Source organism: Oratosquilla oratoria, unplaced genomic scaffold (genome assembly GCF_046742065.1).
Source record: "Oratosquilla oratoria isolate Oo_2021 unplaced genomic scaffold, ASM4674206v1 SCAFFOLD83, whole genome shotgun sequence".
Taxonomy (NCBI): Eukaryota; Metazoa; Arthropoda; class Malacostraca; order Stomatopoda; family Squillidae; genus Oratosquilla; species Oratosquilla oratoria.
The window spans coordinates 101,287-129,285 of record NW_027467747.1 but is presented as its reverse complement, the minus strand read 5'-3'; the positions used below and the strand labels follow the sequence as shown (position 1 = coordinate 129,285).

At 39.0% G+C, this 27,999-nt stretch overlaps 1 protein-coding gene across 2 annotated transcripts; it reads right to left on the bottom strand.

Moving 5' to 3' along the window:
* Nucleotides 1-27,976, bottom strand: LOC143024033 (uncharacterized). 2 transcript variants are annotated; one of them, XR_012966246.1, is made up of 3 exons: nucleotides 27,630-27,976; nucleotides 27,113-27,371; nucleotides 1-181 (listed from the first exon to the last, which is right to left on the bottom strand). XR_012966246.1 is itself a non-coding variant. In XM_076182745.1 (2 exons), the coding sequence occupies exons 1-2, from the start codon at nucleotides 27,499-27,501 to the stop codon at nucleotides 73-75; spliced, it is 498 nt and encodes a 165-aa protein (XP_076038860.1). In that variant the 5' UTR covers nucleotides 27,502-27,585; the 3' UTR covers nucleotides 1-72. The 2 variants fall into 2 exon arrangements, 1 of the variants encoding a protein (XP_076038860.1); XM_076182745.1 differs by lacking the exon at nucleotides 27,630-27,976 and having other exon boundaries at nucleotides 27,113-27,585.
* Nucleotides 27,977-27,999: the final 23 nt, after the last annotated feature.

Here is a 27,999-nt window from a genome sequence, read left to right as displayed (position 1 = left end):
GAGAGTGGTGATGTCACAGCAACGAAGACAACTGATTGGCCGAGAGTGGTGACGTTACGGCAACGGAGATGACTAATTGGCTGAGAACGCTGACGTCACAGTAACAGAGATGATTGATTGGCCGCTCGCAAAGCGAGCAGCTCTGCAGGCCAAGTGCCCATGGTGAAGCCAGCGCTTGTAGCTAATAAAATAAATAATGAAAAATTAGTAATAGATAATAAATAAAAATAGTAAACACATACATATGCCAAGGCTTTTTCCCCCTAACAAGGGAGGTAGCCAAAAAGAAAAAGGCATAAATCATTCCCCCCAATTCATCCCTATATACCCTCCACCCTCTCTCTTATCTTACCACCTCCTGGATGACAGGTCATCCCTGCACCCTGTCCACTGCCCTGGGTCAGAGGCAGTGTCACAAGACACAGCACATCCACAGCTTCATTAAATTGTCACCCCCCCCCCATCACACACACACACACACACATGCAGAACAGTAGAAGACAGGGAGAAATCATTTAGGGCTGCATCAAATTTTGCTCACACATAATACCTCATCCCCCCACCCATTCCACCCCATGCATCACATCATCATTCATATACAACCATTCTCCATTCATCTGTCTTCTGTCCTCTCCTGTCCTTCCTCAACAGACATTCCCCTCTTCCCGAAAGCCTTCACCCCATCCATCCATCTCATCCTAGGACGTCCCCTCATGTTCACTCCCTCCACATCTGCCTTCCATACCTCTTTTACTATTCTTTCTTCATTCATTCTTTCCATGTGTCCAAACCATATCAATACTCTTTCATCAACACTATCTCCCGGCTCCCTTTCCACCCCTGTTCTCCTCCTCACCTCCTCATTCCTCACTCTATCCAGCCTAGTAACCCCTATCATACTTCTCAGACACCTCATCTCAAAAACATTCAAACTCCTTCTCTCTTCCTCTATCATGTTTCATGTTTCTGCCCCATACAGTGCTGTTGGCACAATCATTCCTTCATATAGTCTCCTCTTAGCATCCATTCCCAGATGTCTATTCCTCATTACATTTTTTAATCCACCAAGGCATTTACTCGCTTCTCTCAATCTACATTCTACCTCCACCTTCACTCCACCTTTTCCTGCCACATTTGCACCCAAGTATCTAATACTATCCACTTCCTCCAGTCGCTCTCCCTTAATGTTCACTTCCAGTCTGCTGCCACTTTTACCCCTTGTACATCTCATCACCTTACTTTTACCCATATTTATCTTCAACTTTCTTCTTTCACACACTCTCCCAAACTCTGTCACCAACTTCCTCAATCCCTCCTCCAATCCTGCCACAGGCGCAGTGTCATCCGCAAACAACAGCAGGCTAACCTCCCACTTTTCTCCATTTTCTTTAGCCATCTCCAATCCCTAACCCACCAACCTTGCATTTACCTCTCGCACCATCCCATCCATGTATAAGTTGAACAGCCAGGGAGACATAAACCATCCCTGACGAAGTCCCACCTTTACCTCGAACCACTCACTCTCTCCATTTCTAATCCTGACACATGCTCTACTATTCTCGTAAAAACTCTTGACAGCTACTAGAAGCTTTCCTCCTATCCCTTATATCTGCAGAACCTCCCACAGTACCTTCCTGTCTACCCTGTTGTAAGCCTTTTCCAGATCTATAAAAGCCCAAAAAACATCCTTCCCCTTTCCAATAGCTTTCTCACATGTCTGTCCTACCACAAAAATCTGATCTACACAACCTCTATCTGTCCTAAATCCACACTGTTCCTCACCAATTACTCCCTCTGTTCCTCTCCAAATCCTCTCAATCAAGATCCTCCTATAAGCCTTCCCTACTACACTTAGGGCACGTCCACTAGAAAATCGAACGTTTCATGTATGGGGTGAAAGTGGCCAAAATTTTTCCTAGTAACTCTCTTGTCTCAGAGAAGATGCCACCAAGTTTTCAAGTCATTTATGCTTATACTTTTTTTATTGTGATTTTTTTTTTTCGGGGTAATTTTTGAAAATGTTGAAATTGATTCAGAGGATAGACCTTTGACTGGATACTGATTATTTTTTGTCTATATAATGGGCTAAGATAGATGAAGAAATGAAGGCAGAATTATTATGTTCTGATCAGTCTGTTATGAGAAAAAAAAAACCCAAAGTAAGCTGATGAAAAAAGAAAAAGAAAAAAAAAATGTATATATGAAAAAATCCTACTAGTCCATGACAGAAGGACATAAATCTGCCTCCAAATGTTCACCCAGTTCTGCTGAATCCGAAAAGGATTTGCAGTTGAAAATCAGTGAAGGCGTTCTGGATATGAATCAAGTTAAATGTGCAAAAATCAAGTTTTTCAGGAATGAGCATCATAGTTTTTTGTTCATGGCTACTGGTCCCCTTTCATTATTTAAGATGTTATGGTGTTGAAAGGGTATCATAGGCACCACTCTACTCTTTATTGCCAGCTTTTGATTAATTACAGGTTTATATGATGAATCCAGTTAGTATCCACCAGGGTTATATTGCTCAGGTTCCAGGCGTGCACTTTTCCTTTTCTTGGTGCGATGCATCTTTGGCGACAGACGATCTTTATCTGCCATCCTAAGCTGTTTTATGGCAGTACTGGTTGTTGTCCCTCTTGCTGATGGCATATATGCATGTTCATAACCAAAGATGTGGTTCAGAACTGCAACTTTAGCACAGAATTAAACTCTAGGAAATAGTACATCTCACTCACTTGATGACAAGCTATGAATAAGTCACGTTCACATACTGTACGACAGTACGTTAAGCAGTCGGGTCCCTGTTGCCATATCGTATGCTATTATTTATCATACAAAAGCATAAATATTGTGCAAAATACGCAGTTTCTTTTGTTAGCAATTATATGTAACAACAGAAAACGTGATATGCAGTACACAGCACATATGACCCAGCCACAGTAGGGTGGGGGGTATTGTATTATATTCTTTTTTAGATAGTAAAAATCAAGAAACAACATCCATACTCAGCCAAAAGATAGCTAATGAGCAAAACTTTTAGAGGAAATATTTTCAGAATTTCGTATCTTTTTTTTATATTTTCGTGATTTTCTGATGGACAATCTCCTTAACAAGCTAATCCCTCTGAAACTACTACACTCACATTTGTCCCCTTTTCCTTTGTAAAGTGGATCTATACAGGCACTCCTCCAGTCCTCCGGCACTCTACCCTCTCTCCAGCAAACATAGTAAATATTAAATGATAAAATCTTGTTATGATAAATGATTATAATGATCAATGATATTTAATAAGTATTAAATACTAGATAAGAAATGATAAATTATAAGAAATGAATAATAAACTAGGTATAATAAATGATAGATATCAGATATTACAGTGCATATCAAACAAACACATGGGTGATAACATGTAATGAAAAAATATAATGAATGAAAACAATAAATGATTAATACTAATTAAGAGGTAATAAATAACAAATGATAATTAAAGATAATAAATAAGGAATTATAAGTAATAAATAATAGACAATGAAAAAAAATAATACACCATAATAAATAATAAATAACAAATAATAAATCCTAATACACAATAATAAGAAATAATAAACAATAAAAATAAATAATAAATGATAGTTACTATATAATACATTATAATGAATAGTGAAAATAAGTAATAAATTATAAATAATTTAAATTTAGTGAAATGGGGTAAGAGTATGACAGAAAATTTTGAAAGTAATAAAAAGATGTTATGGAAAGAAATTAAGAGAGAAAGAGGAGGCGAATCAAGTAGAGAAGAAAAGGTAAAAAGTGTAGAGGGAGAGATGATAATGGAAGAGAAAGAAGGCTGTAAGGGGAAGATGGGCAGAATATTTTAAGGAGTTGCTAAATGTGAAGGAGGATGGCGAGGGAAAAATAGTTGCAGTGGGAAATGCTAAGAAAATGACCGTGATGAAAGAGGAAAATGGAAGAGAAATAAGGAAGGATGAAATGAAGGCAGTGGTTAAGATGATGAAAGCAGGTAAGGCACCTGGTCTGGATGGATGCCATGCAGAATGTCTGAAAAAAGGAGGTACAGTGATGGTGGACTGGCTGGGGAGGCTATTTAATGTTTGCTGGAGAGAGGGTAGAGTGCTGGAGGGCTTGAGGAGTGCCTGTATAGTTCCACTTTACAGGGGAAAAGGGGACAAGTGTGAATGTTGTAGTTTCAGAGGGATTAGCGTGTTAAGTGTAGTTGGGAAGGCTTATGGGAGGATCTTGAATGAGAGGATTAGGAGAGGAACAGAGGGAGTAATTGGTGAGGAACAGTGTGGATTTAGGACAGGTAGAGGTTGTGTGGATCAGATTTTTGTGGTAAGAAAGACAGATATGTGAGAAAGCTATTGGAAAGGGGAAGGATGTTTTTTGGGCTTTTATGGATCTGGAAAAGGCTTACAACAGGGTAGACAGGAAGGCACTGTGGTAGGTTTTGCAGCTATATAGGAGGAAAGCTTATAGGAGCTGTCAAGAGTTTTTACGAGAATAGTAAATTATGTGTCAGGATTAGAAATGGAGAGAGTGAGTGGTTCGAGGTAAAGGTGGGACTTCGTCAGGGATGCGTTATGTTGCCCTGGCTTTTCAACTTGTACATGGATGGGATGGTGCAAGAGGTAAATGCAAGGTTGGTGGGTCAGGGATTGGAGATGGTTAAGGAAAATGGAGAAAAGTGGGAGGTGAGCCAGCTGTTGTTTGCGGATGACACTGCGCTTGTGGCAAGATCGGAGGAGGGATTGAGGAAGTTGGTGACAGAGTTTGGGAGAGTGTGTGAAAGAAGAAAGCTGAAGATAAATGTGGGTAAAAGTAAGGTGATAAGATGTACAATGGGTGACGGTGGCAGCAGACTAGAAGTGAGCATTAAGGGAGAGCAACTGGAGGAAGTGGATAGTTTTAGATACTTGGGTGTGAATGTGTCAGGAAAAGGTGGAGTGGAGATGGAGGTAGAATGTAGATTGAGAGAAGCAAGTAAATGCCTTGGTGTATTAAAAAGTGTAATGAGGAATAGATATTTGGGAATGGATGCTAAGAGGAGACTGTATGAAGAAGTGATTGTGCCAACAGTACTCTATGGGGCAGAAACATGGAATAGAAGAGAGGAAGGGAGAGGAGTTTGAATTTGTTTGACATGAGGTGTCTCAGAAGTATGATAGGGGTTACTAGGCTAGATAAAGTGAGAAATGAGGAGGTGAAGAGGAGAACAGGGGTGGAAAGGGAGTTAGGAGATAGTGTTGATGAAAGAGTATTGGGATGGTTTGGACACATGGAAAGAATGAGTGTAGAAAGACTAGTAAAAGAGGTATGGAAGGAAGATGTGGAGGGAGTGAACATGAGGGGATGTCCTTGGATGAGATGGATGGATGGGGTAAAGGGGGCTTTTGGGAAGAAGAGAATGTCTGTTGAGCAAGGACGGGAGAGGACAGATGACGGTTGCATGGAGAATGGTTGTATATGGATGATGTTGTGATGCATGAGGTGGAATGGGTGGGGAGATGGGGGGTGAGGTAGTATGTGTGAGCAAATTTTGATGTAGCCCGAAGGGATTTCTCCCCGTCTTCTCCTTTTATGCATGGGTGGGATGGAGAGGGGGTAGCCAATTTAATGAAGCGGCCTTGCTGTGGATGTGCTGTGTCTTGTGACACTGCCTCTGACCCAGGGCAGTGGACACGGTACAGGAATGACCCGTCATCCAGGAGGTATTAAGATGGGAGGGAGGATGGATGGGAGTGGAGTGTGTTTGGGGATGGAATGGGTGGGAATAATTTTGTGCCTTTTTCTTTTTGGCTACCTCCCTTGTAAGGGGGAAAAAGCCTTGGTAATGTATGTATATATTATATAATAATATATAATATATAAGATATATATAATAAATTATCAATAATATATAAAGTATTTGATAGATATTAAACAATAAGTAATAACATGTTATAAGTAATTATACATAAATACTAGGTGATAAATGATAGATAAAATATATATAACAAACAATATATAACAGATAATAAGAAATAAATGACAAATATTCAACAGTATATAATACATCATGTTATTGTGGCAAAGTATCATGCAGTTAATACTTTAGGGTCTATATGGGGTGCCCCTACGGACCAGAGCCACACATCATTTTTTCTGTGATACAGGAAGACTGTTCATAGAGAAATGATGACACTTCTATTATACTATGGCTGTCCCTCCATTATGCTGTCCCCCAACCCCTTGTTACTGTAATGTACCATTTCTCTGAATATTCATTTCCTTTTTTCACCTACCCTGTAGTGGGGGAATAGAATGCTGCCACCAAGTATTCCCACTTGAGTCATAAAAAGCGAGAAAAAAAATAGGACGGGAATAAGACTAGGTATCCTGCTACCTGTAGGCCCAAAGGGGACATTCCTAAAAAGTAAAGGCATAAGAGGGTCTAGGAGTTTTCCAACGAGTATCCTAAGGTTTGGGTCTTTTAATGTGTGTGGATGTGATACAGATGAAAGTAAAAGGAAAGAGATAGGCAGTATGTTTGTGAGAAAAAAGATGGATGTGTTGGCTTTTAGTGAAACTAAATTGAAAGGGAGGGGCAAGTGTGAGTTTGGGAGTGTAAGTGGGAGGTTCTCAGGAGTGAAGAGGGGATGAGGGAGAGAAGAGGTGGCTATACTAGTAAGTGAAGAGATAGGTAAGCATGTAGTGGAGTGGAAGGAGGTTTCTTCAAGGTTGATGTGGATGAAGGTGAAGCTGGGAAGGGAGATGTGGGTTTTTGTAAGTGCGTATGGGCCTGGTAGTGAGAAGAGTGTAGAGGAAAGGGAGGCTTTTTGGGTAGATTTAAATGAATGCATAGAGGGATTAAGGGAGAGCGACTGGAGGAAGTGGATAGTTTTAGATACTTGGGTGCAAGTGTAGCAGAAAAAGGTGGAGTGAAGGTGGAGGTAGAATGTAGATTGAGAGAAGCGAGTAAATGCCTTGGTGGTTTAAAGAGTGTAATGAGAAATAGACATTTGGGAATGGATGCGAAGAGGAGATGATAGCAAATACAGTGTTTAGGAAGAAAGTCAAGTAAAAGTACACATGAGAGAGGGTGGTAGATGGAAGGGTGGCAGATAGAGCAATAACGGACAATATAGTGGTGACCAGGAGTATGGTAGGAAGAGTTAAGGATGTATATGTTCTAAGGGGAGAAAGTAGGGGAATATCAGATCATTTTCTGGTGGAAGGTAAGTTGAGAGTGGAGAATAGGTGGAGAAAGAGGAAAAGGGCAGAAGGTAGGGAGGTACTTAGAGTGAACTCCTTAAATGAGAAAGAAAAGGATAAGGAGTATAAAAAGCTGAGAGAGGAGTGGGAGGGAGTGAGGATAGAGTCTAGGAGTAGAGGAGGAATGGGGATGGTTCAAGGAGGGAGTCATAATGTGTGAAAGAAAAGGATAAGGAGTATAAAAAGCTGAGAGAGGAGTGGGAGGGAGTGAAGGATAGAGTCTAGGAGTGGAGGAGGAATGGGAATGGTTCAAGGAGGGAGTCATAAAGTGTGAAAAGATGGTGTGTGGAACAAGAAGGACAGGAGGAAATAGAAGGAAGGGTAGTGAGTGGTGGGATGAGGAAGCAAAGAAGGGTGTAGAAGAGAAGCAGGTTTTCATAGATTGGCTATAAATTAGGACAAGGGAACTGTATGAGAGGTACAAAGTAAAGAGAAAGGAAGTTAAGCATAAGATAAAGGAGGAAGAGAGTAGAGCTGATGGGGTAGGAGTATGACAGAAATTTTTTGAAGTAATAAAAAAGATGCTTTGGTAAGAAATTATAAGAGGAAGAGGAAGCGAATCAAGTAGGGAAGAAAAGGTAAAAGGTGCAGATGGAGAGATGATAATGGAAGAGAAGGCAGTGAGAGGAAGGTGGGCAGAGTATTCTAGGGAGTTGCTAAATGTGAAGGAGGATAGGGAGGGAAAGGTAGTTGCAGTGGGAAGCCTTTGGTATATGTATGTACGGTACTTATTTATTCATTTTTCAGTTTGTTTATTAATATCTTTAATTATTCATTTATCTAATTACCTATTTATTCATTCATCAACATATAAATTTATTGAAAAGTCTATTTATATATATATATTTATCTATTTTTCTCTATTTAATGATTAATCAATCATTTTTTTTTCATTAATTTATATGCTGACTTGTTTATTCAGCAGTTTGTGTACCTGTTTACCTATTCATTTAAATTCTTATTTATTTGTGTATTTAATTATTCATCTAATAATTCATTAACTCCCTCCTTGAACCATTTCCATTCCTCCTCTCCTAGTTCTACGCTATCCTTCACTCTCTCAGCTTCTTCTTATACTCCTCCTTTTCTTTCTCATTTAAGCAGTTCACTCTAAGTACCTCCCTACCTTCTGCCCTTTTCCTCTTTCTCCACCTATCCTTCACTCTCAACATACCTTCTACCAAAAAATTATCTGATATTCCCCTACTCTCTCCCCTTAGAACATATACAACCTTAACTCTTCCTACTATACCCTTGGGTACTACTATATAGTCCATTAACACTCTATCTACCATACTTCCATCCACCACCCTCTCCCATGTTTATTTATGACTTACTTTCTTCCGAAACACTTTATATGCCATCATCTTTCTTTCGAGACACATCTCCCCCATCAACTCACCACTACAATTTTTTCCTGGAATTCCACACTTCCCAATCCCTCCATCTATTGGTTCATTTCTTACCCTAGTATTAAGGTCTCCCAGTACAACTACATTGACATTTCTCCCTAATCCCTCTATGCACTCATTTAAATCCATCCAAAAAGCCTCCCTTTCTTCTACACTCTTCTCATTACACTTACAAAAACCCACATCTCCTTTCACAGCTTCACCTTCATCCACATTAACCTTGAAGAAACCTCCTTCCACTCCACTACATGCTTACATATCTCTTCACTTACGAGTATAGCCACCCGTTCTCTCCCTCGTCCTCTCTTCACTCCTGAGAACCTCCCAACTACACTCCCAAACTCACAATCGCCCCTCCCTTTCAACTTGGTTTCATTCAATACCAACACATCCATCTTTTTTATCATAAACATACTGGCTATCTCTTCTCTTTTACTCTCATCTTTACACATCCATGGGGCTACAGGTAGCAGGATTCCTAGTTCTATCCCCGTCCCATTACGAGTATGTCACCTTGTACAACTTGGTGGTAGCATTTTTCCCCCACCACAGGGTTAGGCGAAAAAAGGAAATGAATATTCAGAGAAATGGTACAGGACAGTAACAAGGGGTGGGGAGACAGCATAACAGAGGGACAGTCACAGTATAATAAAAGTATCATCATTTCTCTACAAACAGAGATTTCCTCTATCAAAGACAAAATGATGTGTGACTCTGGTCTGTAGGGGCACCCCATATAGACCCTAAAGTATCAGCTGTATGTAACCTGCATATACATAATGATTAATAAATATATAATAAACGATAAATAATAACTATTAATTTCTTAATTATCCTATAATGCGACACTGCTTAATTATCATACTTCTGACCCAGGGCAGTGGACAGGATGCAGGGATGACCCGTCATCCAGGAGGTGCCAAGATAAGATGGAGGGTGGAGAGGAGTGGAATACATAGGAAATGGAATGGGTGGGAGTGGTTTCTATGTCTTTTTCTTTTTGGCTACCCCCCATGTAGGGGGAAAAAGCCTTTGGTATATGTATGTATGTAATTATCATATAATAGGAAATAATATATACATACATATACCAAAGGCTTTTTCCCCCTTACAAGGGAAATAGCAAAAAAAAAAAAAAAAAAAGGTATAAAGACCATTCCCACCCATTTCATCCCTAATACACTCCACTCCCTTCGACCCTCTACCCTCTCTCTTATCTTGGCACTGGGTCAGAAGCAGTCTCGCAAGACATAGAACATCCACAGCAAGGCCGCTTCATAAAATCGGCAACCCCCCCCCTCTCCGTCCCCTCATGCAGAAAAAGAGAAGACAGGGAGAAATCCCTTCGGGCTGCATCAAATTTTTCTCACACATACTACCTCACCCACCCCATCCCACCTTATGCATCACAACCTCATCCATATACAACCATTTTCCATTCACCCCTGTCTTCTGTCTTCTCCCATCCTTTCTCCACAGATATTTCCCTCTTCCCTAAAGCCCCTTCCACCCCATCCATCCCTCTCATCCTAGGTCCCCCCTCATGTTCACTCACTCCACTTCTGCCTTCCACACCTATTTTACTAGTCTTTCTTCACTCATTCTTTCCATGTGTCCAAACCATCCCAACCCTATCTCTCAACTCCCTTACCACCCCCCGTTCTCCTCCTTACCTCCTCATTTCTCACTCTATCCAGCCAAACCCCTATCATACTTCTCAGGCACCTCATCTCAAACACATTCAAACTCCTTCTCTCTTCCTCTCTTATGTTCCATGTTTCTGCCCCATACAGTGCTGTCAGCACAATCACTTCTTCATACAATCTCCTCTTAGCATGGCAAATGTACATTAAACTAAGAAACGAATATGTAAAAATACACAGAGATGAAAAAAGGAATTATGAAAAAAAGATAATAGACAAATGTAAGGAAGAACCCAGACTATTTTACAAATATGTAAATGGAAAACTGAAAAACAAACATGAAATAGAAAAACTGCACCAAGATAAAAAGGAATATACAGAAGAACTGGAAATGGCTGAAATTATGAACAACCACTTCAGATCAGTATTCACAATAGAAAACTCACCTAACAGTGTAGATAGAGAGACAGAATTATCCCCAGCAATGAAAGAAATAAACATAACACAAAAAGAAATCAGTGATCAAATTAAAACCCTGGATGTCAGAAAATCACATGGCCCAGATGGGATTGCAAACTGGATACTGAAGGAATGTATGGAAGAATTAACTGATAAAATATATAATTAAATCCTCACTTAAAGAAGGAAAAGTACCATTGGACTGGGAAATGGCAAACATTGTACCAATTTATAAGGGAGGTGATAAAGAAAATCCATCTAACTACAGACCAGTCTCACTAACAAGCACAATAGCAAAAATTTTTGTCAAAAAGAGATGGGTTAAAAACCTGGAAGAAAAATCTATACTGAACCCAAATCAATTTGGATTCAGACAAGGGAGATCATGTACAACAAATCTGATCTGCTTTTACTCAAGATAAGTAGACATAATACAAGAAAGAGATTGATGGGTGGACTGTGCTTTTCTGGACCTGCAAAAGGCATTCGATAAGGTACCTCATAAGAAATTAATAAGATAGAATCAAAGGGTGGCATCAGAGGAAAATTATTGGAATGGATGGAAGACTTCCTGATTGGGAGGAAAATGAGAGTTGTAATTAGAGAAAAATTCTCCAACTAAGAAGTATAAAGCAGTGTCCCACATGGATCGGTACTGGCCCCGATCATGTTCACCGTTTACATTAATGACATGAATGAAGGCGTGGAGTGCTATATGAATTTCTTTTGCAGATAATGCAAAATTACTTAAAAAGGTAAAAACGGAAGAGGACTGCAACTCATTGCAACAAGATCTGGACACGATATGGAATTGGACTCAAAAGTGGGAAGTGAAATTTAATATAAAGAAATGCAGTATAATGGAATTTGGAAAGAGTAAAAACAGAATATCAAAAGATTACAGAATTGGAGAAGAAAAAATAAAAAAGCAAACTGAAAAAGATCTTGGAGTGATGATTGGAAAGGACATGAAACCTGATGTATAAATAAAATATTTGGAGAAACCTACAATTTATTGAGGTCAAAGTGGCATTTACTTATATGGATGAAGAAATTATAAAAAAAATACTAACTACACTAATAAGACCAAAACTTGAGTACGCAGCATCACTTTGGACACCCAGCACCAAAAAGAATATTAAGAAACTAGAAAGATTACAAAGAGCGACAACCAAACTAGCACCAACTCTCGCCGAACTAACATATGAGCAAAGACTATCCAAACTGAACCTACCAACACTGGAACAAAGAAGAGAAAGAGGAGATTTGCTGACTATCTACAGAATAATGAAAGGAATGGAAGTTTTAGACAGGAACGACCTGTTAGTGTGGGACAACGGTAAAACGAGAGGACACGGAAAAAAACTGAAAAAAGATAGTTATAGAAAAAACTTGAAAAGGAACAGTTTCCCATACAGAGTGATTAATACATGGAACAAATTAGACAACAAAACAGTATGTGCAAACACTATACAAGATTTTAAGATAAAACTTGATGCGGAGAGATACAAAGATGGGTCACCATGAGCATAGCTCCCCTCCTGTATATTACAACTAGGTAAATAAATACAACTAGGTAAATAAATTTCCAAATGTCTATTTCTCATTACACTTTTTTAATCCACCAAGGCACTTACTTGCTTCTCTTAATGTACATGATAAATAATAGATATTAAATTATATACAACAAATAATATATGATAGATAATAAATAATAAGTTCCAGATTATAAATAATCAACAGTATATAATAAATGATAAATCATATATAATGAATATTAGATAAAATATAATAAATGGTGAATGATAAATAATAGGTAATAAATTATGAATTACAATTAGTATATAATATAAAGTATATCATAAATAACGAATAATAAATTATAGATGTATATAGTCATGATAATTACCAATATATTTGTTTTTTCATATATTCATTCCTAGATTTATTCTTTTATAAATCTATTCTTTGATCTTTGTTATATATTCATCTCTTCATGTATTATTTTCTTTATTTATTTACTTATTCATTTATTTGCTGACTTTTTCAACTTTTGCTATTAAAGTGACGATAGTTGGTTACGAAGTCCGGTTTCCTGTTCTTTGTACCGAGTTTGTTCAGTTTTAGTAATTTCCTCGTTTGATGACCTTATTTTCTTTGACGGGAATTGCCGGCTAAGGAGACTTTGTTATTCTCAAGAACTTTCGAAATTCATCGAATTGTTCCTTCAACTTGGTGGCCTCTATTGTTATATTGTCGTGGTTTCCCTTGATCTGTTTGCCTTCTTTCAATTTAAACATGTATTTAAACCAAATTGATGATTTTTTCTTAAATTCTGTCTTAATTGTTGCTTAGTTTGCAAGACAGTTTTTGGTACAACTGTCTTACTCTTGTGTATTTGGTGACGAGTTTGTTGGGGTTGCCGCTTCGATATGACTAGCAACAATAAATCCTTGTCTGACTTGGAGGTTTTGAAAAAACTCCGAAGACAGAGAGGTCATAAAAAGGGCCTTATCTCTAAGGACTTTAAGGTTCTAAATTCACAGTCTGACTCTTTATTTATTTCCGTCCTTGACAACATGTTAATTCAGATTGAGCATTTCCTCTCAAAAATACAAGATTTAGATGATGACATTTCGACTTACTCCTCGAAGAAGAAAAGGACGAGGATATGGAAAAATCCAGGGCTTACTGCCTGTCCATTCTTCTTGAAATGTCTGCTTTTAAGGAACGGAGACAAGAGTTAAAGGGAGTTCTTGACTCTAAAATTGGTGAAAAATCTAGCAAGTCTACTGCTGTTAATTCTATAAAACTTCTTCCTCCTATTGTTCTTCAAAATTTTGAGAAAAATTCCAACAATCCATTTGCTTATTTCAATTTTAAAAAGGGTTTTCTGAATGCTTTAGCTGGTATCCCCAATCTGACTAACAGTCAGAAGTAAATTTATTTCAAGGGATATCTCAGAGGGGAGGCTTTCCATTTTGTGGAGAATGTACTAGTGGATGATTCAAATTATGACTCTGCATTCCTTCTTTTTGATGAGTTGTATTTAAAAAAACAGGAATTACTGGACAAGGTGTTGATTTCCATTATCAATGCACCGGAGGTCTCACCCTTAAGGGACCTAGAAAGTTACATTAGGTCTGTAGATTCCAAGCTACAAGACCTTAAGGGAATTGGAGTAGATTTCACTAAGCCAGGAAGCGAGGGCCTTCTTTTGATCAGTAAATTAATTTTAAATAAGTTACCTAAATTTTTCTTAATTGAACTGTCTTGAGTGATTAATTCAAATTACCCCAATTTTAATCAACTCAAGGAAGTTTACCAGTCAGTTTTAGTTAGACTTAAAATGGGATCAGATGATCTTAGTGTCAAACCTAAACGAAGTCTTTCTACCAGCTCCCTTGCTTTCGAGGAAAATTCCTTGAAAAAAACTCTTGATTCCTGTATGGGAGTTGGTGGCTCCTTTAAGGTCAATTCAGATTCCTTTAAGAAGTCTATCAGTAGATGTAGATTTTGCCCTGCTTCCGACCATGCTAGTTTGAAGTGTACTTCATATATTTCCCTTGAGGACAGGAAAGTTAGAGCAGCTCAATTAGGACTGTGCAATAGATATCTTAATCATGGACATGGTTCTTTGGAATGCCCCGGGTTAAAGGCTGCTCTGCCTTACAAATGTTTTGTTTGCAACAAACCTGAGTACCATGGAGCCATGTGTCCTATGGCTTATAAGTCACCACTTTCTGAAGGTAAAGTGTTTAATTTTCATAATCTATCCAATTCCATTGTTCCTTTGGTTTCCCTTCCTATTAGCAGAGGCAAGAGAACTGCCCAATGTCTCTTTTTGTTGGACACTGGAGCCCAGTTTTCTATTATTAACAAGGAATTTGTAGAGGACGGAGTCAGACCTTGTTTAAGTCCTCCTATGGACAAGTTAGTTTCTTCCTTTGGTTTACCTCTAATGAATAAAAGAAGTTTTAACTACACTGCTAACTTAAAACTCCCCTAAGGGATGAATTTGTTTAGTTTGATTTTTGCTATAGAAGGATTCAACTTGTCCTTACAAATTCCTTCCTTATCCTCTGTACTACTTAGTATAAATAATCACAATTTTTTTGTTTCACCTAGTTTTCCAAAAGTGAAGGGAGATCAACTGAATGTTTTAGGCATCATAGGAAATGATATTCTTCAAAACTTTAAACATTTTTCAATTGAAAGTGCCCCCTTATATGGTAGCCCATCATGCAAGGTTATCAAACTTGCTGATGGTTTCATTCCATACGTGGGACTCAATATATCCCTCCTAGTGAGAAGCCTTTCTACTTAAAGAGAATGATAAGGGGGATTCCAGAAATGCCCTCTAATGAAATGCAAAATGTTGATAGTTTCAAATGTAAGGAGAGGCCTCTAAGGGTAAAACCAAATTCTGACCTTGGATTGGATTCATTTAATTGCTTAGAGGAATATCATAGAGATTCTCGTTTTTTATAATTCCTCTTTCAAGACCAATGGAATTTCTCTAAAACCTGAGAAGAGTACTTCCCTTTCTCTGTCTAAAAGGACTGTTAAATACTTTCCTCCCAGAAGGTTAGGCAAGGAAAGGTTACTTGTCAACTTCTGTTTAGAACCTGGAAGTTCTCAATTTGAACCTTTGCAGGAAGTCTTTATTAATTCTAATGTAGAGTATGGTCTTGACAATTTCTATTCTTTAGAGTCCATTGGCATTAAAGAGGAACTTGATAGATTTAAACAGTCCATTTCCTTCAAGAATGGACACTACTCTGTGAAGATCCCGTGGTAAAAAGAATTTGGTGGACCTTGTTCCCTCTAATCTGAAGATTGCCTTTGCAGTGGCCCAAAGGGTTTATGACAAACTTGAGCAAAAGGGGCTTAGAGAGGAATATGAAGCTGTGTTTGACCAGCAAGAGGCCTTGGGTATTATTGAGCCAGTAACTAAAAGAGTCCCTGGACAAATCTTCATACCCTATAGACATGTGTTGAAGGATGATGATCTTGCCACTTCTAGAATAAGGACAGTTTTCAATTGATCTCTTAAAGTAGGAAAAGCTGTATTCCCGGGAGTTGAATTAATGAACAACCTCCTCTCCCTCTTGTTGTATTTCAGAACCAGTAATTATGTCATTTTGGCTGATGTTATGAAAGCCTTCTTGCACATCCGTCTGAAGGATGAGGCTGATCGTAACAGATTCTGTTTCTTTAGGAGGATTAACGACCAGTAGGTATAATACTATCATTTTTGGCTTCATTCGCTCTCCTTTCATTCTGAATTTTATTATCCAACACCATCTTTTTTTGCAGCCTGACACTCTAACTGTCTCCTTAATTGAGGATAAATTTGATGTAGACAATTTGGTATTTGTTCCCTCCCTGCTATGGTCGAGAAGATTAATGAGATCATGCTCAATGGAGGTTTACCTCTCAGGGAGTAGACATGCAACTTAACTTCTGTTCTTTCTGTTCTTGATCAAGAAGTAGTTTGGAATAAAGAGGTAAAAGTGTTGAGATATATTTATAATAAGGATTATGATACTTTGAGAATCAAGGATGTTTCCCTTGACAAAGATGCCTCAACCAAAAGACAAGTTTTGTCTTCCTTGTCTTCTGTATTTGATCCTTTAGGGCTTTTCTCTCCTGATGCTGTTGCATGTTATTAGAGAGATGTGCCAAAAGATGGTGGATTGGGATTGGAAATTAGATAGCGAGTTACTTGCTAGATGGAACAAGTTATGTGAAAATTTTAGGGAGGTTAATAACCTATCCTTTAAAAGGAAAACTTTCTGTTCTGAATCTCCCCTCAAATTATTTGTATTTGCTGATGCTTCCAAGGAAGCGTATGGATGTGCCATCTATGTAGGGCAAGAAAGAAGAGAATTAAAGGAGTCTAATACCTCTCTTCTATTTGCCAAGGTCAAGGTGGCTCCTATTAAACAAAGAACTTTACTGTCTTTGGAGCTTATGGCAACTTCTCTCTCTTTGAAATGCCTCAGCACTATTTTTGAGGAAGGACTGATATCTGCCCCACTGGTTGAATTTGTGTTTCTTTTTGTTAATAGTCAAGTTGCCCTTTCTTGGATCCTGACCAACAAGGTTCCTAAGAAAATGATATTTGTTAATAATAGATTAAAAGGAAATTTCCAACCTCTTGGAAATTTTCAAGGCCAAGTTCAAACCTATTTCTTTTACTTATGTTCCTTCTGAACATAATATGGCTGATTTCCTAACTAAACCTTGTAGTGCTAAGGTGTTCAAGGAAAAATTCAATTGGTGGATTTATGGACCTGAATGGTTGTTGTTGCCACCTCATACTTGGCCAAAGGATCCTAATGTTCAGGCTAGAGAGTTGGAACCCTTTGAAGAGGCCTCAGACTTAGAGGAGGTTAACTCTTTACAAGATGACTGTGTCTCTCTGGAACCTACCTCTTTGAGGCCAACTCGTAAGACTGCCCTGGGCTCTAGAGACCTAGTAGAGTCTCTAGCACTCAAAAACTTGTTGTAAATTTTGCTCAAAAGTGTTACATTTCTTAAACACTTTAATTTTGTTGTCAGGGAGCCTGTGGTAATTATTGTTGGGGAATTGCATTGTTTACCTTAAGTTACGGCAATTTCCCTCAAGGCTTGTTTAATTTCGATTCAGGAACCTTTCCTGAAACTGCGAACCACACTATCGTAACTTTAATTAAGAAACAATTAAATTCCCCTCCCTCTTTATTTTATTAAACCTATGATGTAATTTTGGTTTATAAATCGGGAACTTTGAGAATTTGAAGCTTTTATGAACACGTAAGAGTCCCTGCCAAACGACACTGCTTTTCGTCAACTGAACGTCAGATTACCTTCAGCACTGGTACCAGATGCTTCTCTCAAGAAAAGGAGGAAAAAGAGATTGCCAAAGAAATACTAAAAGAGTTACAAACAGATGAGTTATGCTGGGACCGAGAAATCGAGGAAACCCATAGAATGGGCAGGTACTCTAAAGATAAACAGCATAGACCACTAAAAGTTAAACTTAAATTGCAATCAAGCGCAGAAGAAATATTATCTAGAACAATAAGATTAGCAAACAGTGAACAGTACAAAAGTATTTGGATAAAAAAAGAAATGAGTGAGGAAGAAAAAGAGAAAGAAAAAGAACTTAGGGGAATCAAAGGAATGAGAATAGAACTGAAAAGGAAAAGGAGGAGTCTTTTTGGAGAGTGATAGACATGAGGCTGAGAAAAAGATATATATGGAAAATGGAAACAAAGAAGACAGAAGGGAAGGAGGAGAAAAGAAACTAAAAATAGCTTATACAAATATGATGGAATAATCTCAGGAATAAACGAACTAAATGATTATCTAGTCTCAGAAGAACCAGACATAATGGGAATTGTAGAAACCAAATTAAAGTACACCCTAACACCCCACACTGTGGGACAAGGTGTATACAACTGTTGGACAAAGAATAGAAAGAACAAACAGGGCGTAGGTGTTCTAATATTGACTAAGAAAGATTTGAGTGTAACAAAAATAACTGAAGGAAAATACAATGTAGAATCAATTATAGTACAAGTCGAAGGTAAACAAATGAAGAAAAGAAAATTTGTAGTGGTATATGTACCTCCTAAAACACAAGCCTGGACAGAAAGGGATCATTCCGAGTTACTAGAAGATACAAAGGATGAATTAATTGAAACACTGAAAGATGGAGGAAATACAGTTATTATGGGTGACTTTAATTCAAAAGAAATATGCTGGGAAGAAATGACAGTGAAGGGGGGAGAGAAACACTGGGGCAATGTACTCCTTGACTTGACCATTGAATACACAATGATCCAGTGGATTAGAGAAAATACTAGATACAGAGGAAATGAAGAACCCTCAAAATTGGACTTAATACTTACGACAGAACCTGAGATTATTGAAAAAATTGATTATAAAACTCCGATAGGAAAAAGTGACCACGTACTAATTGAAATGGAATTGAAAGAACAAATGGACCAAATCAAAAATGATAAACATAAAATAGGAAGACCTATGTATAACAAAACAAACTTTGAGAAACTTAAAACATTCTTTCACAATGCAAACTGGGGAAAAATTCCAAAACGAAGATACAGGGATAGAAGAAAAATGGAACATACTAGAAGAAATTTATAATGAAGGAGTGAACAAATATGTACCACAACAAAAAATGGAAAAGGCATACATAAAGAGCTGCTACAACAAAAGATGTAGTGAAGCTAAGGAAAAAAGAGACAAAGCTTGGAAAAAGTGGAAAAGAGATAAGAAACAAAGCAAATGGCAAACATACATCAAACTAAGAAACGAATATGTAAAAATACACGGAGATGAAAAGAGGAATTATGAAAAAAGGATAATAGACAAATGTAAGGAAGAACCCAAACTATTTTACAAATATGTAAATGGAAAACTGAAAAACAAACATGAAATAGAAAAACTGCACCAAGATAAAAAGGAATATACAGAAGAACTGGAAATGGGTGAAATCATGAACAACCACTTCAGATCAGTATTCACAATAGAAAACTCACCTAACAGTGTAGATAGAGAGAATTATCCCCAGCAATGAAAGAAATAAACGTAACACAAAAAGAAATCTGTGATCAAATTAAAACCCTTGATGTCAGAAAATCACATGGCCCATACGGGATTGCAAACTGGATACTGAAGGAATGTATGGAAGAATTAACTGATAAAATATATAATTAAATCCTCACTTAAAGAAGGAAAAGTACCATTGGACTGGGAAATGGCAAACATTGTACCAATTTATAAGGGAGGTGATAAAGAAGATCCATCTAACTACAGACCGGTCTCACTAACAAGCACAATAGCAAAAATTTGTGAAAGAGTTGTCAATAACAGATGGTTTAAATACCTGGAAGAAAAATCTATACTGAACCCAAATCAATTTGGATTCAGACAAGGGAGATTATGTACAACAAATCTGATCTGCTTTTACTCAAGATTAGTAGACATAATACAAGAAAGAGATGGATGGGCGGACTGTGCTTTCCTGGACCTGCAAAAGGCATTCGATAAGGTACCTCATAAGAAATTAATAAATAAGATAGAATCAAAGGGTGGAATCAGAGGAAAATTACTGGAATGGATGGAAGACTTCCTGATTGGGGGGAAATTGAGAGTTGTAATTAGAGAAAAATTCTCCAACTGGGAAGAAGTAAAAAGTGGTGTCCCGCAAGGATCGTTACTGGCCCCGATCATGTTCGCCGTATACATTAATGACATGAATGAAGGCGTGGAGTGCTATATGAATTTTTTTGCAGATGCAAAATTACTTAAAAAGGTAAAAACGGAAGAGGATTGCAACTCATTGCAACAAGATCTGGACACGATATGGAATTGGACTCAAAAGTGGGAAGTGAAATTTACATACATACATACATATACCAAGGCTTTTTCCCCCTTCCAAGGGAGGTAGCCAAAAAGGGAAAGGCATAAAAACACTCCCACCCATTTCATCCCTAAATACACTCCACACCCCTCCCACCCTTCCTCTCATCTGAGCACCTCCTGGATGACGGGACATCCCTGCACCCTGCCCACCGCCCTGGGTCAGAAGCAGTGTCGCAAGACACAGTACATCCACAGCAAGGCCGCTTCATTTAATCGGCGACCCCCCCTCTCCGTCCCCCTTTGCATATAAGGAGAGGACGGGGAGAAATCCCTTCGGGCTGCGTCAAAAATTACTCACACATACTACCCCACCCCCCACCCCCCGGCCCATTCCTCCTCATGCAGTCACAACATCATCCATATACAACCATTTTCCACTCACCTCTGTCTTCCGTCCTCTCCCTTCCTTCCTCAACAGACATTCCCCTCTTCCCCAAAGCCCCCTTCACCCCATCCATCCACCTCATCCTAGGACGTCCCCTCATGTTCACTCCCTCCACATCTGCCTTCCATACCTCTTTTACTAGTCTTTCTTCACTCATTCTTTCCATGTGTCCAAACCATCCTAATATTCTTTCATCAACCCTATCTCCCAAATCATTTTTCACCCCTGTTCTCCTCCTCACTTCCTCATTTCTCACTCTATCTAGCCTAGTAACCCCCACCATACTTCTCAGACACCTCATCTCAAACACATTCAAACTCCTTCTCTCTTCTTCTCTTATGTTCCACGTTTCTGCCCCATACAGTGCTGTTGGCACAATCACTCCTTCATACAGTCTCCTCTTCGCATCCATTCCCAAATGTCTATTCCTCATTACACTCTTCAAACCACCAAGGCATTTACTCGCTTCTCTCAATCTACATTCTACCTCCACCTTCACTCCACCTTTTCCTGCTACACTTGCACCCAAGTATCTAAAACTATCCACTTCCTCCAGTCGCTCTCCCTTAATGTTCACTTCCAGTCTACTGCCACTTTCACCCCTTGTACATCTCATCACCTTACTTTTACCCACATTTATCTTTAGCTTTCTTCTATCACATACTCTCCCAAACTCTGCCACCAGCTTCCTCAATCCCTCCTCTGACCCTGCCACAAGCGCAGTGTCGTCTGCAAACAACAGCTGGCTCACCTCCCACTTTTCTCCATTTTCTTTAACCATCTCCAATCCCTGACTCACTACCCTAGCATTCACCTCTCGCACCACCCCATCCATGTATAAGTTGAACAGCCAGGGCGACATAACGCATCCTTGACGAAGTCCCACCTTTACTTCAAACCACTCACTCTCTCCATTTCCAATCCTAACACATGCTCTACTACTCACATAAAAACTCTTGACAGCTCCCAGAAGCTTTCCTTCTATCCCATAAATCTGCATAACCTCCCACAGTGCCTTTCTGTCTACCCTATCATAAGCCTTTTCCAGATCCATAAAAGCCCAAAAAACATCCTTCCCCTTTCCTATAGCTTTCTCACATATCTGTCTTACCACAAAGATCTGATCTACACAACCTCTACCCGTCCTAAATCCACACTGTTCCTCACCAATTACTCCTTCTGTTCCTCTCCTAATCCTCTCAATTAAGATTCTCCCATAAGCCTTCCCTACTACACTCAACAGGCTAATCCCTCTGAAATTACTACATTCACACTTGTCCCCTTTTCCCTTGTACAGAGGAACTATACAGGCACTACTCCAGTCCTCCGGTACTCTACCCTCTCTCCAGCAAACATTAAATAATCTCACCAACCAGTCCACCATCACTGAACCTCCCTTTTTCAGACATTCTGCATGACATCCATCCAGACCAGGTGCCTTACCTGCTTTCATCATCTTTACAACTGCCTTCACCTCATCCTTCCTTATTTCTCCTCCATTCTCCTCACTCATCACTCTCATTTTCTTCGTATTTCCCACTGCAGCTATCTTTCCCTCCCTATCCTCCTTCACATTCAGCAACTCCCTAAATTATTCTGCCCATCTTCCCCTCACTGCCGTCTCTTCCATTATCAACTCTCCATCTGTACCTTTTACCTTTTCTTCCCTACTTGATTCGCCTCCTCTTCCTCTCTTAATTTCTTTCCAAAACATCTTTTTATTACTTTCAAAATTTTCTGTCATACTCCTACCCCATTTCACATCTGCTCTCCTCTTTGCCTCCTTTACCTTTTGCTTTACTTCTCTTTTCTTTTCTTTGTACGTCTCATATGACTCCCCTGTCCTCTTTTGTAACCAATCTGTGAATGCTCGCTTCTTCTCTTCTACAACCTTCTTTGTTTCCTCATCCCACCATTCACTACCCTTTCTTCTATTTCCTCCTGTCCTTCTTGTTCCACACACCATCCTTGCACACTTTAAGACTCCCTCCTTGAACCATCCCCATTCGTCCTCCACACCCATCTCTGCTCTATCCTTAACTCCCTCCCACTCCTCCTTCAGCTTCTTTTCGTACTCCTTCTCCTTTTCCTTTTCATTCAAGGAGTTCACTCTAAGAACCTCCCTACCTTTTGTCCCTTTCCTCCTTCTCCATCTATCCTCCACTCTCAACTTACCTTCCACCAAAAAATGATCTGATATTCCCCCACCCTCTCCCCTTAGCACATGTACATCCTTAACTCTTCCTATCATAATCCTATTTACCACTACATAATCCATTAGCGCTCTATCTACCACCCTTCCCTCCACCACCCTCTCCCATGTGTACTTATGCTTGACTTTCTTCCGAAACACTGTATTTGCTATCATCAACTCTCTTTCTAGACACATTTCCACCATCAACTCTCCACTACGATTCTTTCCTGGAACTCCACACTTCCCAACCACTCCATTGATTGGACCGTTTCCCACTCTAGCATTAAGGTCTCCCAGTACTATTACATTGACATTTCTTCCTAAACCCTCTATGCACTCATTTAAATCTATCCAAAAGGCCTCCCTTTCTTCCATGCTCTTCTCACTGCCCGGCCCATATGCACTTACAAAGACCCACATCTCCTTTCCCAGTTTCACCTTCATCTACATTATCCTTGAAAAGTGAAATTTAATATAAAGAAATGCAGTATAATGGAATTTGGAAAGAGTAAAAACAGAATATCAAAAGATTACAGAATTGGAGAAGAAAAAAAAAAAAAAGCAAACTCTGAAAAAGATCTTGGAGTGATGATTGGAAAGGACATGAAACCTGATAAGCATATAAATAAAATATTCGGAGAAACCTACAACTTATTGAGGTCAGTCAAAGTGGTATTTACTTATATGGATGAAGAAATGATAAAGAAAATACTAACTACACTAATAAGACCAAAACTTGAGTACGCAGCATCACTTTGGACACCCAGCACCAAAAAGAATATTAAGAAACTAGAAAGATTACAAAGAGCGACAACCAAACTAGCACCGACTCTCGCCGAACTAACATATGAGCAAAGACTATCCAAACTGAACCTACCAACACTGGAACAAAGAAGAGAAAGAGGAGATTTGCTGACTATCTACAGAATAATGAAAGGAATGGAAGTTTTAGACAGGAACGACCTGTTAGTGTGGGACAACGGTAAAACCAGGGGACAACGGTAAAACAAGGGGACACCGGTAAAATGAGAGGACATGGAAAAAACTGAAAAAAGATAGCTATAGAAAAAACTTGAAAAGGAACAGTTTCCCATACAGAGTGATTAATACATGGAACAAATTAGACAACAAAACAGTATGTGCAAACACTATACAAGATTTTAAGATAAAACTTGATGCGGAGAGATACAAAGACGGTCACCACGAGCATAGCTCCCCTCCCGTATATTACAACTAAGTAAATAGGAAGCCATCAAGATTTCACTTCAACTTCAGACTACTAATGTCTGAGAACAGAAACAAGTAAGTTCTCAGACTGTACAGATGAAATTTGTAAACCATAAATACGGTACTACTTAATTTCTTATATATTTGTGTATTTACTTATTTTTATAATCATTCAGTAATTCTTTAATCGGCTATTCTTTTGTTGATTTGTTTATCTATATATTTGTTCAGTTATTTGTGTATTTATTTATCTAGTTCCTCATATATTTATTTGTTCATCTTTTTATTTACCTCTTAACTCATTTATCTATTCATCTATTTATTTGTTTAATATTTTTAATTGTTTATCTATTTATCAATCTATGTATTCATTAATCTATTTATCTATTGATGTAAATATCCAACTATTCATTTAATAAGCTATCTATGTGCTGCAACTGTGAGCCTTAGACATATGCATACACTGCAGATGTCTCAAGTGAAGACAAAACACACTAAGAGCAATTAAGAATTCTTATCCAACTTTCATTGACTAGACTATAAATGACACAAATTGTATTGGAAGCTGTTTATTATGCTTGTTTGTTTGAATTCACTGATATAAAGTTTATTTAGTATCTCCAAACCAAAATTCTATCTGTATTTTGATAGTCTCTACCAAAAAAAAAAAAAAAAAAAAAAAAAAATACAGATTTACTAGAGCTTTCAGGGTATCAAGGCGTTATGTCAAAACAAGGGTGGCCTATATTTTGGACGTGATTTTTTGTTAAGCTCTGAATAGATTATTTGGGAGATTTTGCATGTTAAAGTACTTTATGTTTTTGGATTATGGTGAAAAAGTTCGCTTTGTAAAATGTTTTTCCTCTTTTTGCCAATATTATACCTGATACTCCTGGACTATACATACATACATATACTGTACATTGATAAGGCCTAGACTAGAGTATGCGGCGACATTGTGGTCCTCCAGTACCAAAAAGAATATAAAGAAAATATTCCAAAGAGCAGCTACAAAAATGGCACCTGCACTTGCAAACCTATCATATGAGGAGAGATTGGATAAACTGGAGTTACCGACACAGGAGCAAAGAGGAGAGAGAGGTGACCTATTGACCATCTACAGAATCATGTAAGGCACAAAGATACTTGATAGAGAGGACTTACTTAACTGGGACAAGAAAAACACAAGAGAACATGGAAAGAAAATAAAAAAAACATAGCTATAGAAGAGAACTGAAGAAAAACAGTTTTCCACATAGAGTTTTGGACACTTGGAACAAACTGGATAATGAAATAGTATGCGCAAAAACCATTCATGAGTTTAAAAGCAAACTAGACACTGCGTGATACAATGGCGGGACACCACGAGCATAGCTCCCCTTCCCGCAAAATACAACTAGGTAAAGACCAAGGCTTTTTCCCCCTTACAAGGGAGGTAGCCAAAGAGAAAAAGGCATAAAATCATTCCCACCCATTCCATCCCTAAATACACTCCACTCCCCTCCACCCTCCCTCCTATCTTAACACCTCCTGGATGATGGGTCATTCCTGCACCTTGTCCACTGCCCTGGGCCAGAGGCAGTGTCGCAAGTTACAGCACATCCACAGCAAGGCTGCCTCATTAAATCAGCGACCCCCCCTCTCCGTCCCCCCATTCTACATAAAATGGACTACACACGCAATAGAAAAGGAATGCAGAACATTAGTGACATCATGTCGCTTGCCTCTGACCAGCCTCAATGGAAATAAGATCATATTTATTTCAAATTTATTTTTCCTCATTCTGCATTAAATATCTGCATTTTCACTTGTGCTGCCATATCATGGAGTGAATACATGCATTTTCATACAAATACCTTTATCAGATAATTTTGGCAATGAACATTAATTAAAAAAACAGGAGTTCCAGTGATATCTACCAAGGCAAGCTTCCATAGATACTGAAATGGCACCTCGCAGGTTTCAATCCCGGGACCCTCAGGACGCAGCCCACTGAAAAACCACATGAGAAAAAGCACGGTGCTGCTGAGATTCGAACTTGGATCTGCTGATACAGTGTCAGCCATGTGTGCCATCATACCACAGTGTCATGCACTCATCTAAGGTAATTAGTACCATACATATTTCATATCAATACTTTATGTTATAGACCATAATACTGTACTGTATATTGCAAGGTTATAATGTTAATGTTACATACATACATATATACACCAAAGGCTTTTTTCCCCCTTTGTAAGGGAGGTAGCCAAAAACAAAGGCATAAAAACTACTCCCACCCATTCCATCCCCATCACACTCCACTCACCTCCACCCTCTTCCCTCCCTCTTATCTTGGCACCTCCTGGATGATGGGTCATCCCTGCATCTCGCCCACTGCCCTGGGTCAGAAGCAGTGTCACAAGACACAGCACATCCACAGCAAGGCTGCTTCATTAATTCGACAAACCCCCTCTCCATTCCCTCATGCAGAAAAGAAGATGGGGAGAAATCCCTTCAGACTCCGTCAAATTATTTCTCGGACATACTCCCTCACCCTCATTCCCTACCCATTCCATCTCATGCATCACAACATCATTCATATACAACCATTCTCCATTCACCCCTGTCTTCTGTCCTCTCCTGTCCTTCCTCAACAAACATTCCCCTTTCCCAAAGCCCCTTTTACCCCATCCATCCATCTCATCCTAGGTCGATCCCTCATGTTCATTCCTTCCACACCTCTTTTACTAATCTTTCTTCATTCATTCTTCCCATGCATCCAAACCATCCCAATACTCTTTCATCAACCCCATCTCCCAACTCCCTTTCCACCCCCGTTCTCCTCTTCACCTCATTTCTCACACTATCCAGCCTAGTAACCCCTATCATACTTCTCAGAGACCTCATCTCAAACACATTCAAACTCCTCCTCTCTTCCTCCCTTATGTTCCATGTTTCTGCCTTCTACAGTGCTGTCGGCATAATCACTCCTTCATACAATCTCCTCCTAGCATCCATTCCCAAATTTCTATTTAATTGTCTCCTGATGTCATCCAGGTCTGTCCTGTTTGGAGTGATTATAAGCACATTGTCCACGTACCTGAGCCATATTGCCCTCCTTCCTACCATATGAGAGTAGTGGTCCTTCTCTTGGACCTCCATGAAGAGGCAAGCAGCCACGGCACTCAGAGGTGACCCCATTGCTAGGCCACTGTGCTGAAGAAACTCTTCTCCCTCGAAGGTGAATGAACCAAAGTTTACGCACATGGATACCAGCTTCATGAAGTCTCCCCTGGGCAGCGGCAACTCCTCCTCGTCCACGTTGATGACCACTCTCCACACTGCCTCCAAAGCGCCATCTATGGGAATTTGTGTGAATAAGGACTTGACATCATAACTGGCCATTTTCATGCACCTCATGCTTATCCCCTTTAATCTGCGCAGCAGGTCCTCTGAGTTTCTTAGATGAGACCCACTTATGGATCCCATGGCTCTAGATAGGGGCTTGGCCAAAACTTTTGCTAGTCATTTATTTTTCCTCACTCTGTGTTAAGTATCTGTGTTTTCACTTGCGCTGCTATTTCATGGAGTGAATATAAGCATTTTCATACAAATACCTTTATCAGATCATTTTGGCAATGATTACTAAGTCAAAGAACAAGAGTTCCAGTGACATCTACCAAGGCGAGCTTCCATAGATACTAGAATGGCACCTCCCAGGTTTCGAACTCAGGACCCTCGGGATGCAGCCCAGTGACTCTAACCACTGAACCACCACAACATGAAAAAAGAGAAATAATCAAAAGCACGGCACCACCGAGATTTAAACTCAGATCTGCTGATACAGTGTCAGCCATGTGTGCCATCACACCACAGCACCATGCACTCATCTAAGGTAATTAGAACCATATATATTTCATATCAATACAGCAGAGACTTCAACAAAAACTCTTATGGATAAGGTAACCAGGGCATTTGTTTTGTGAC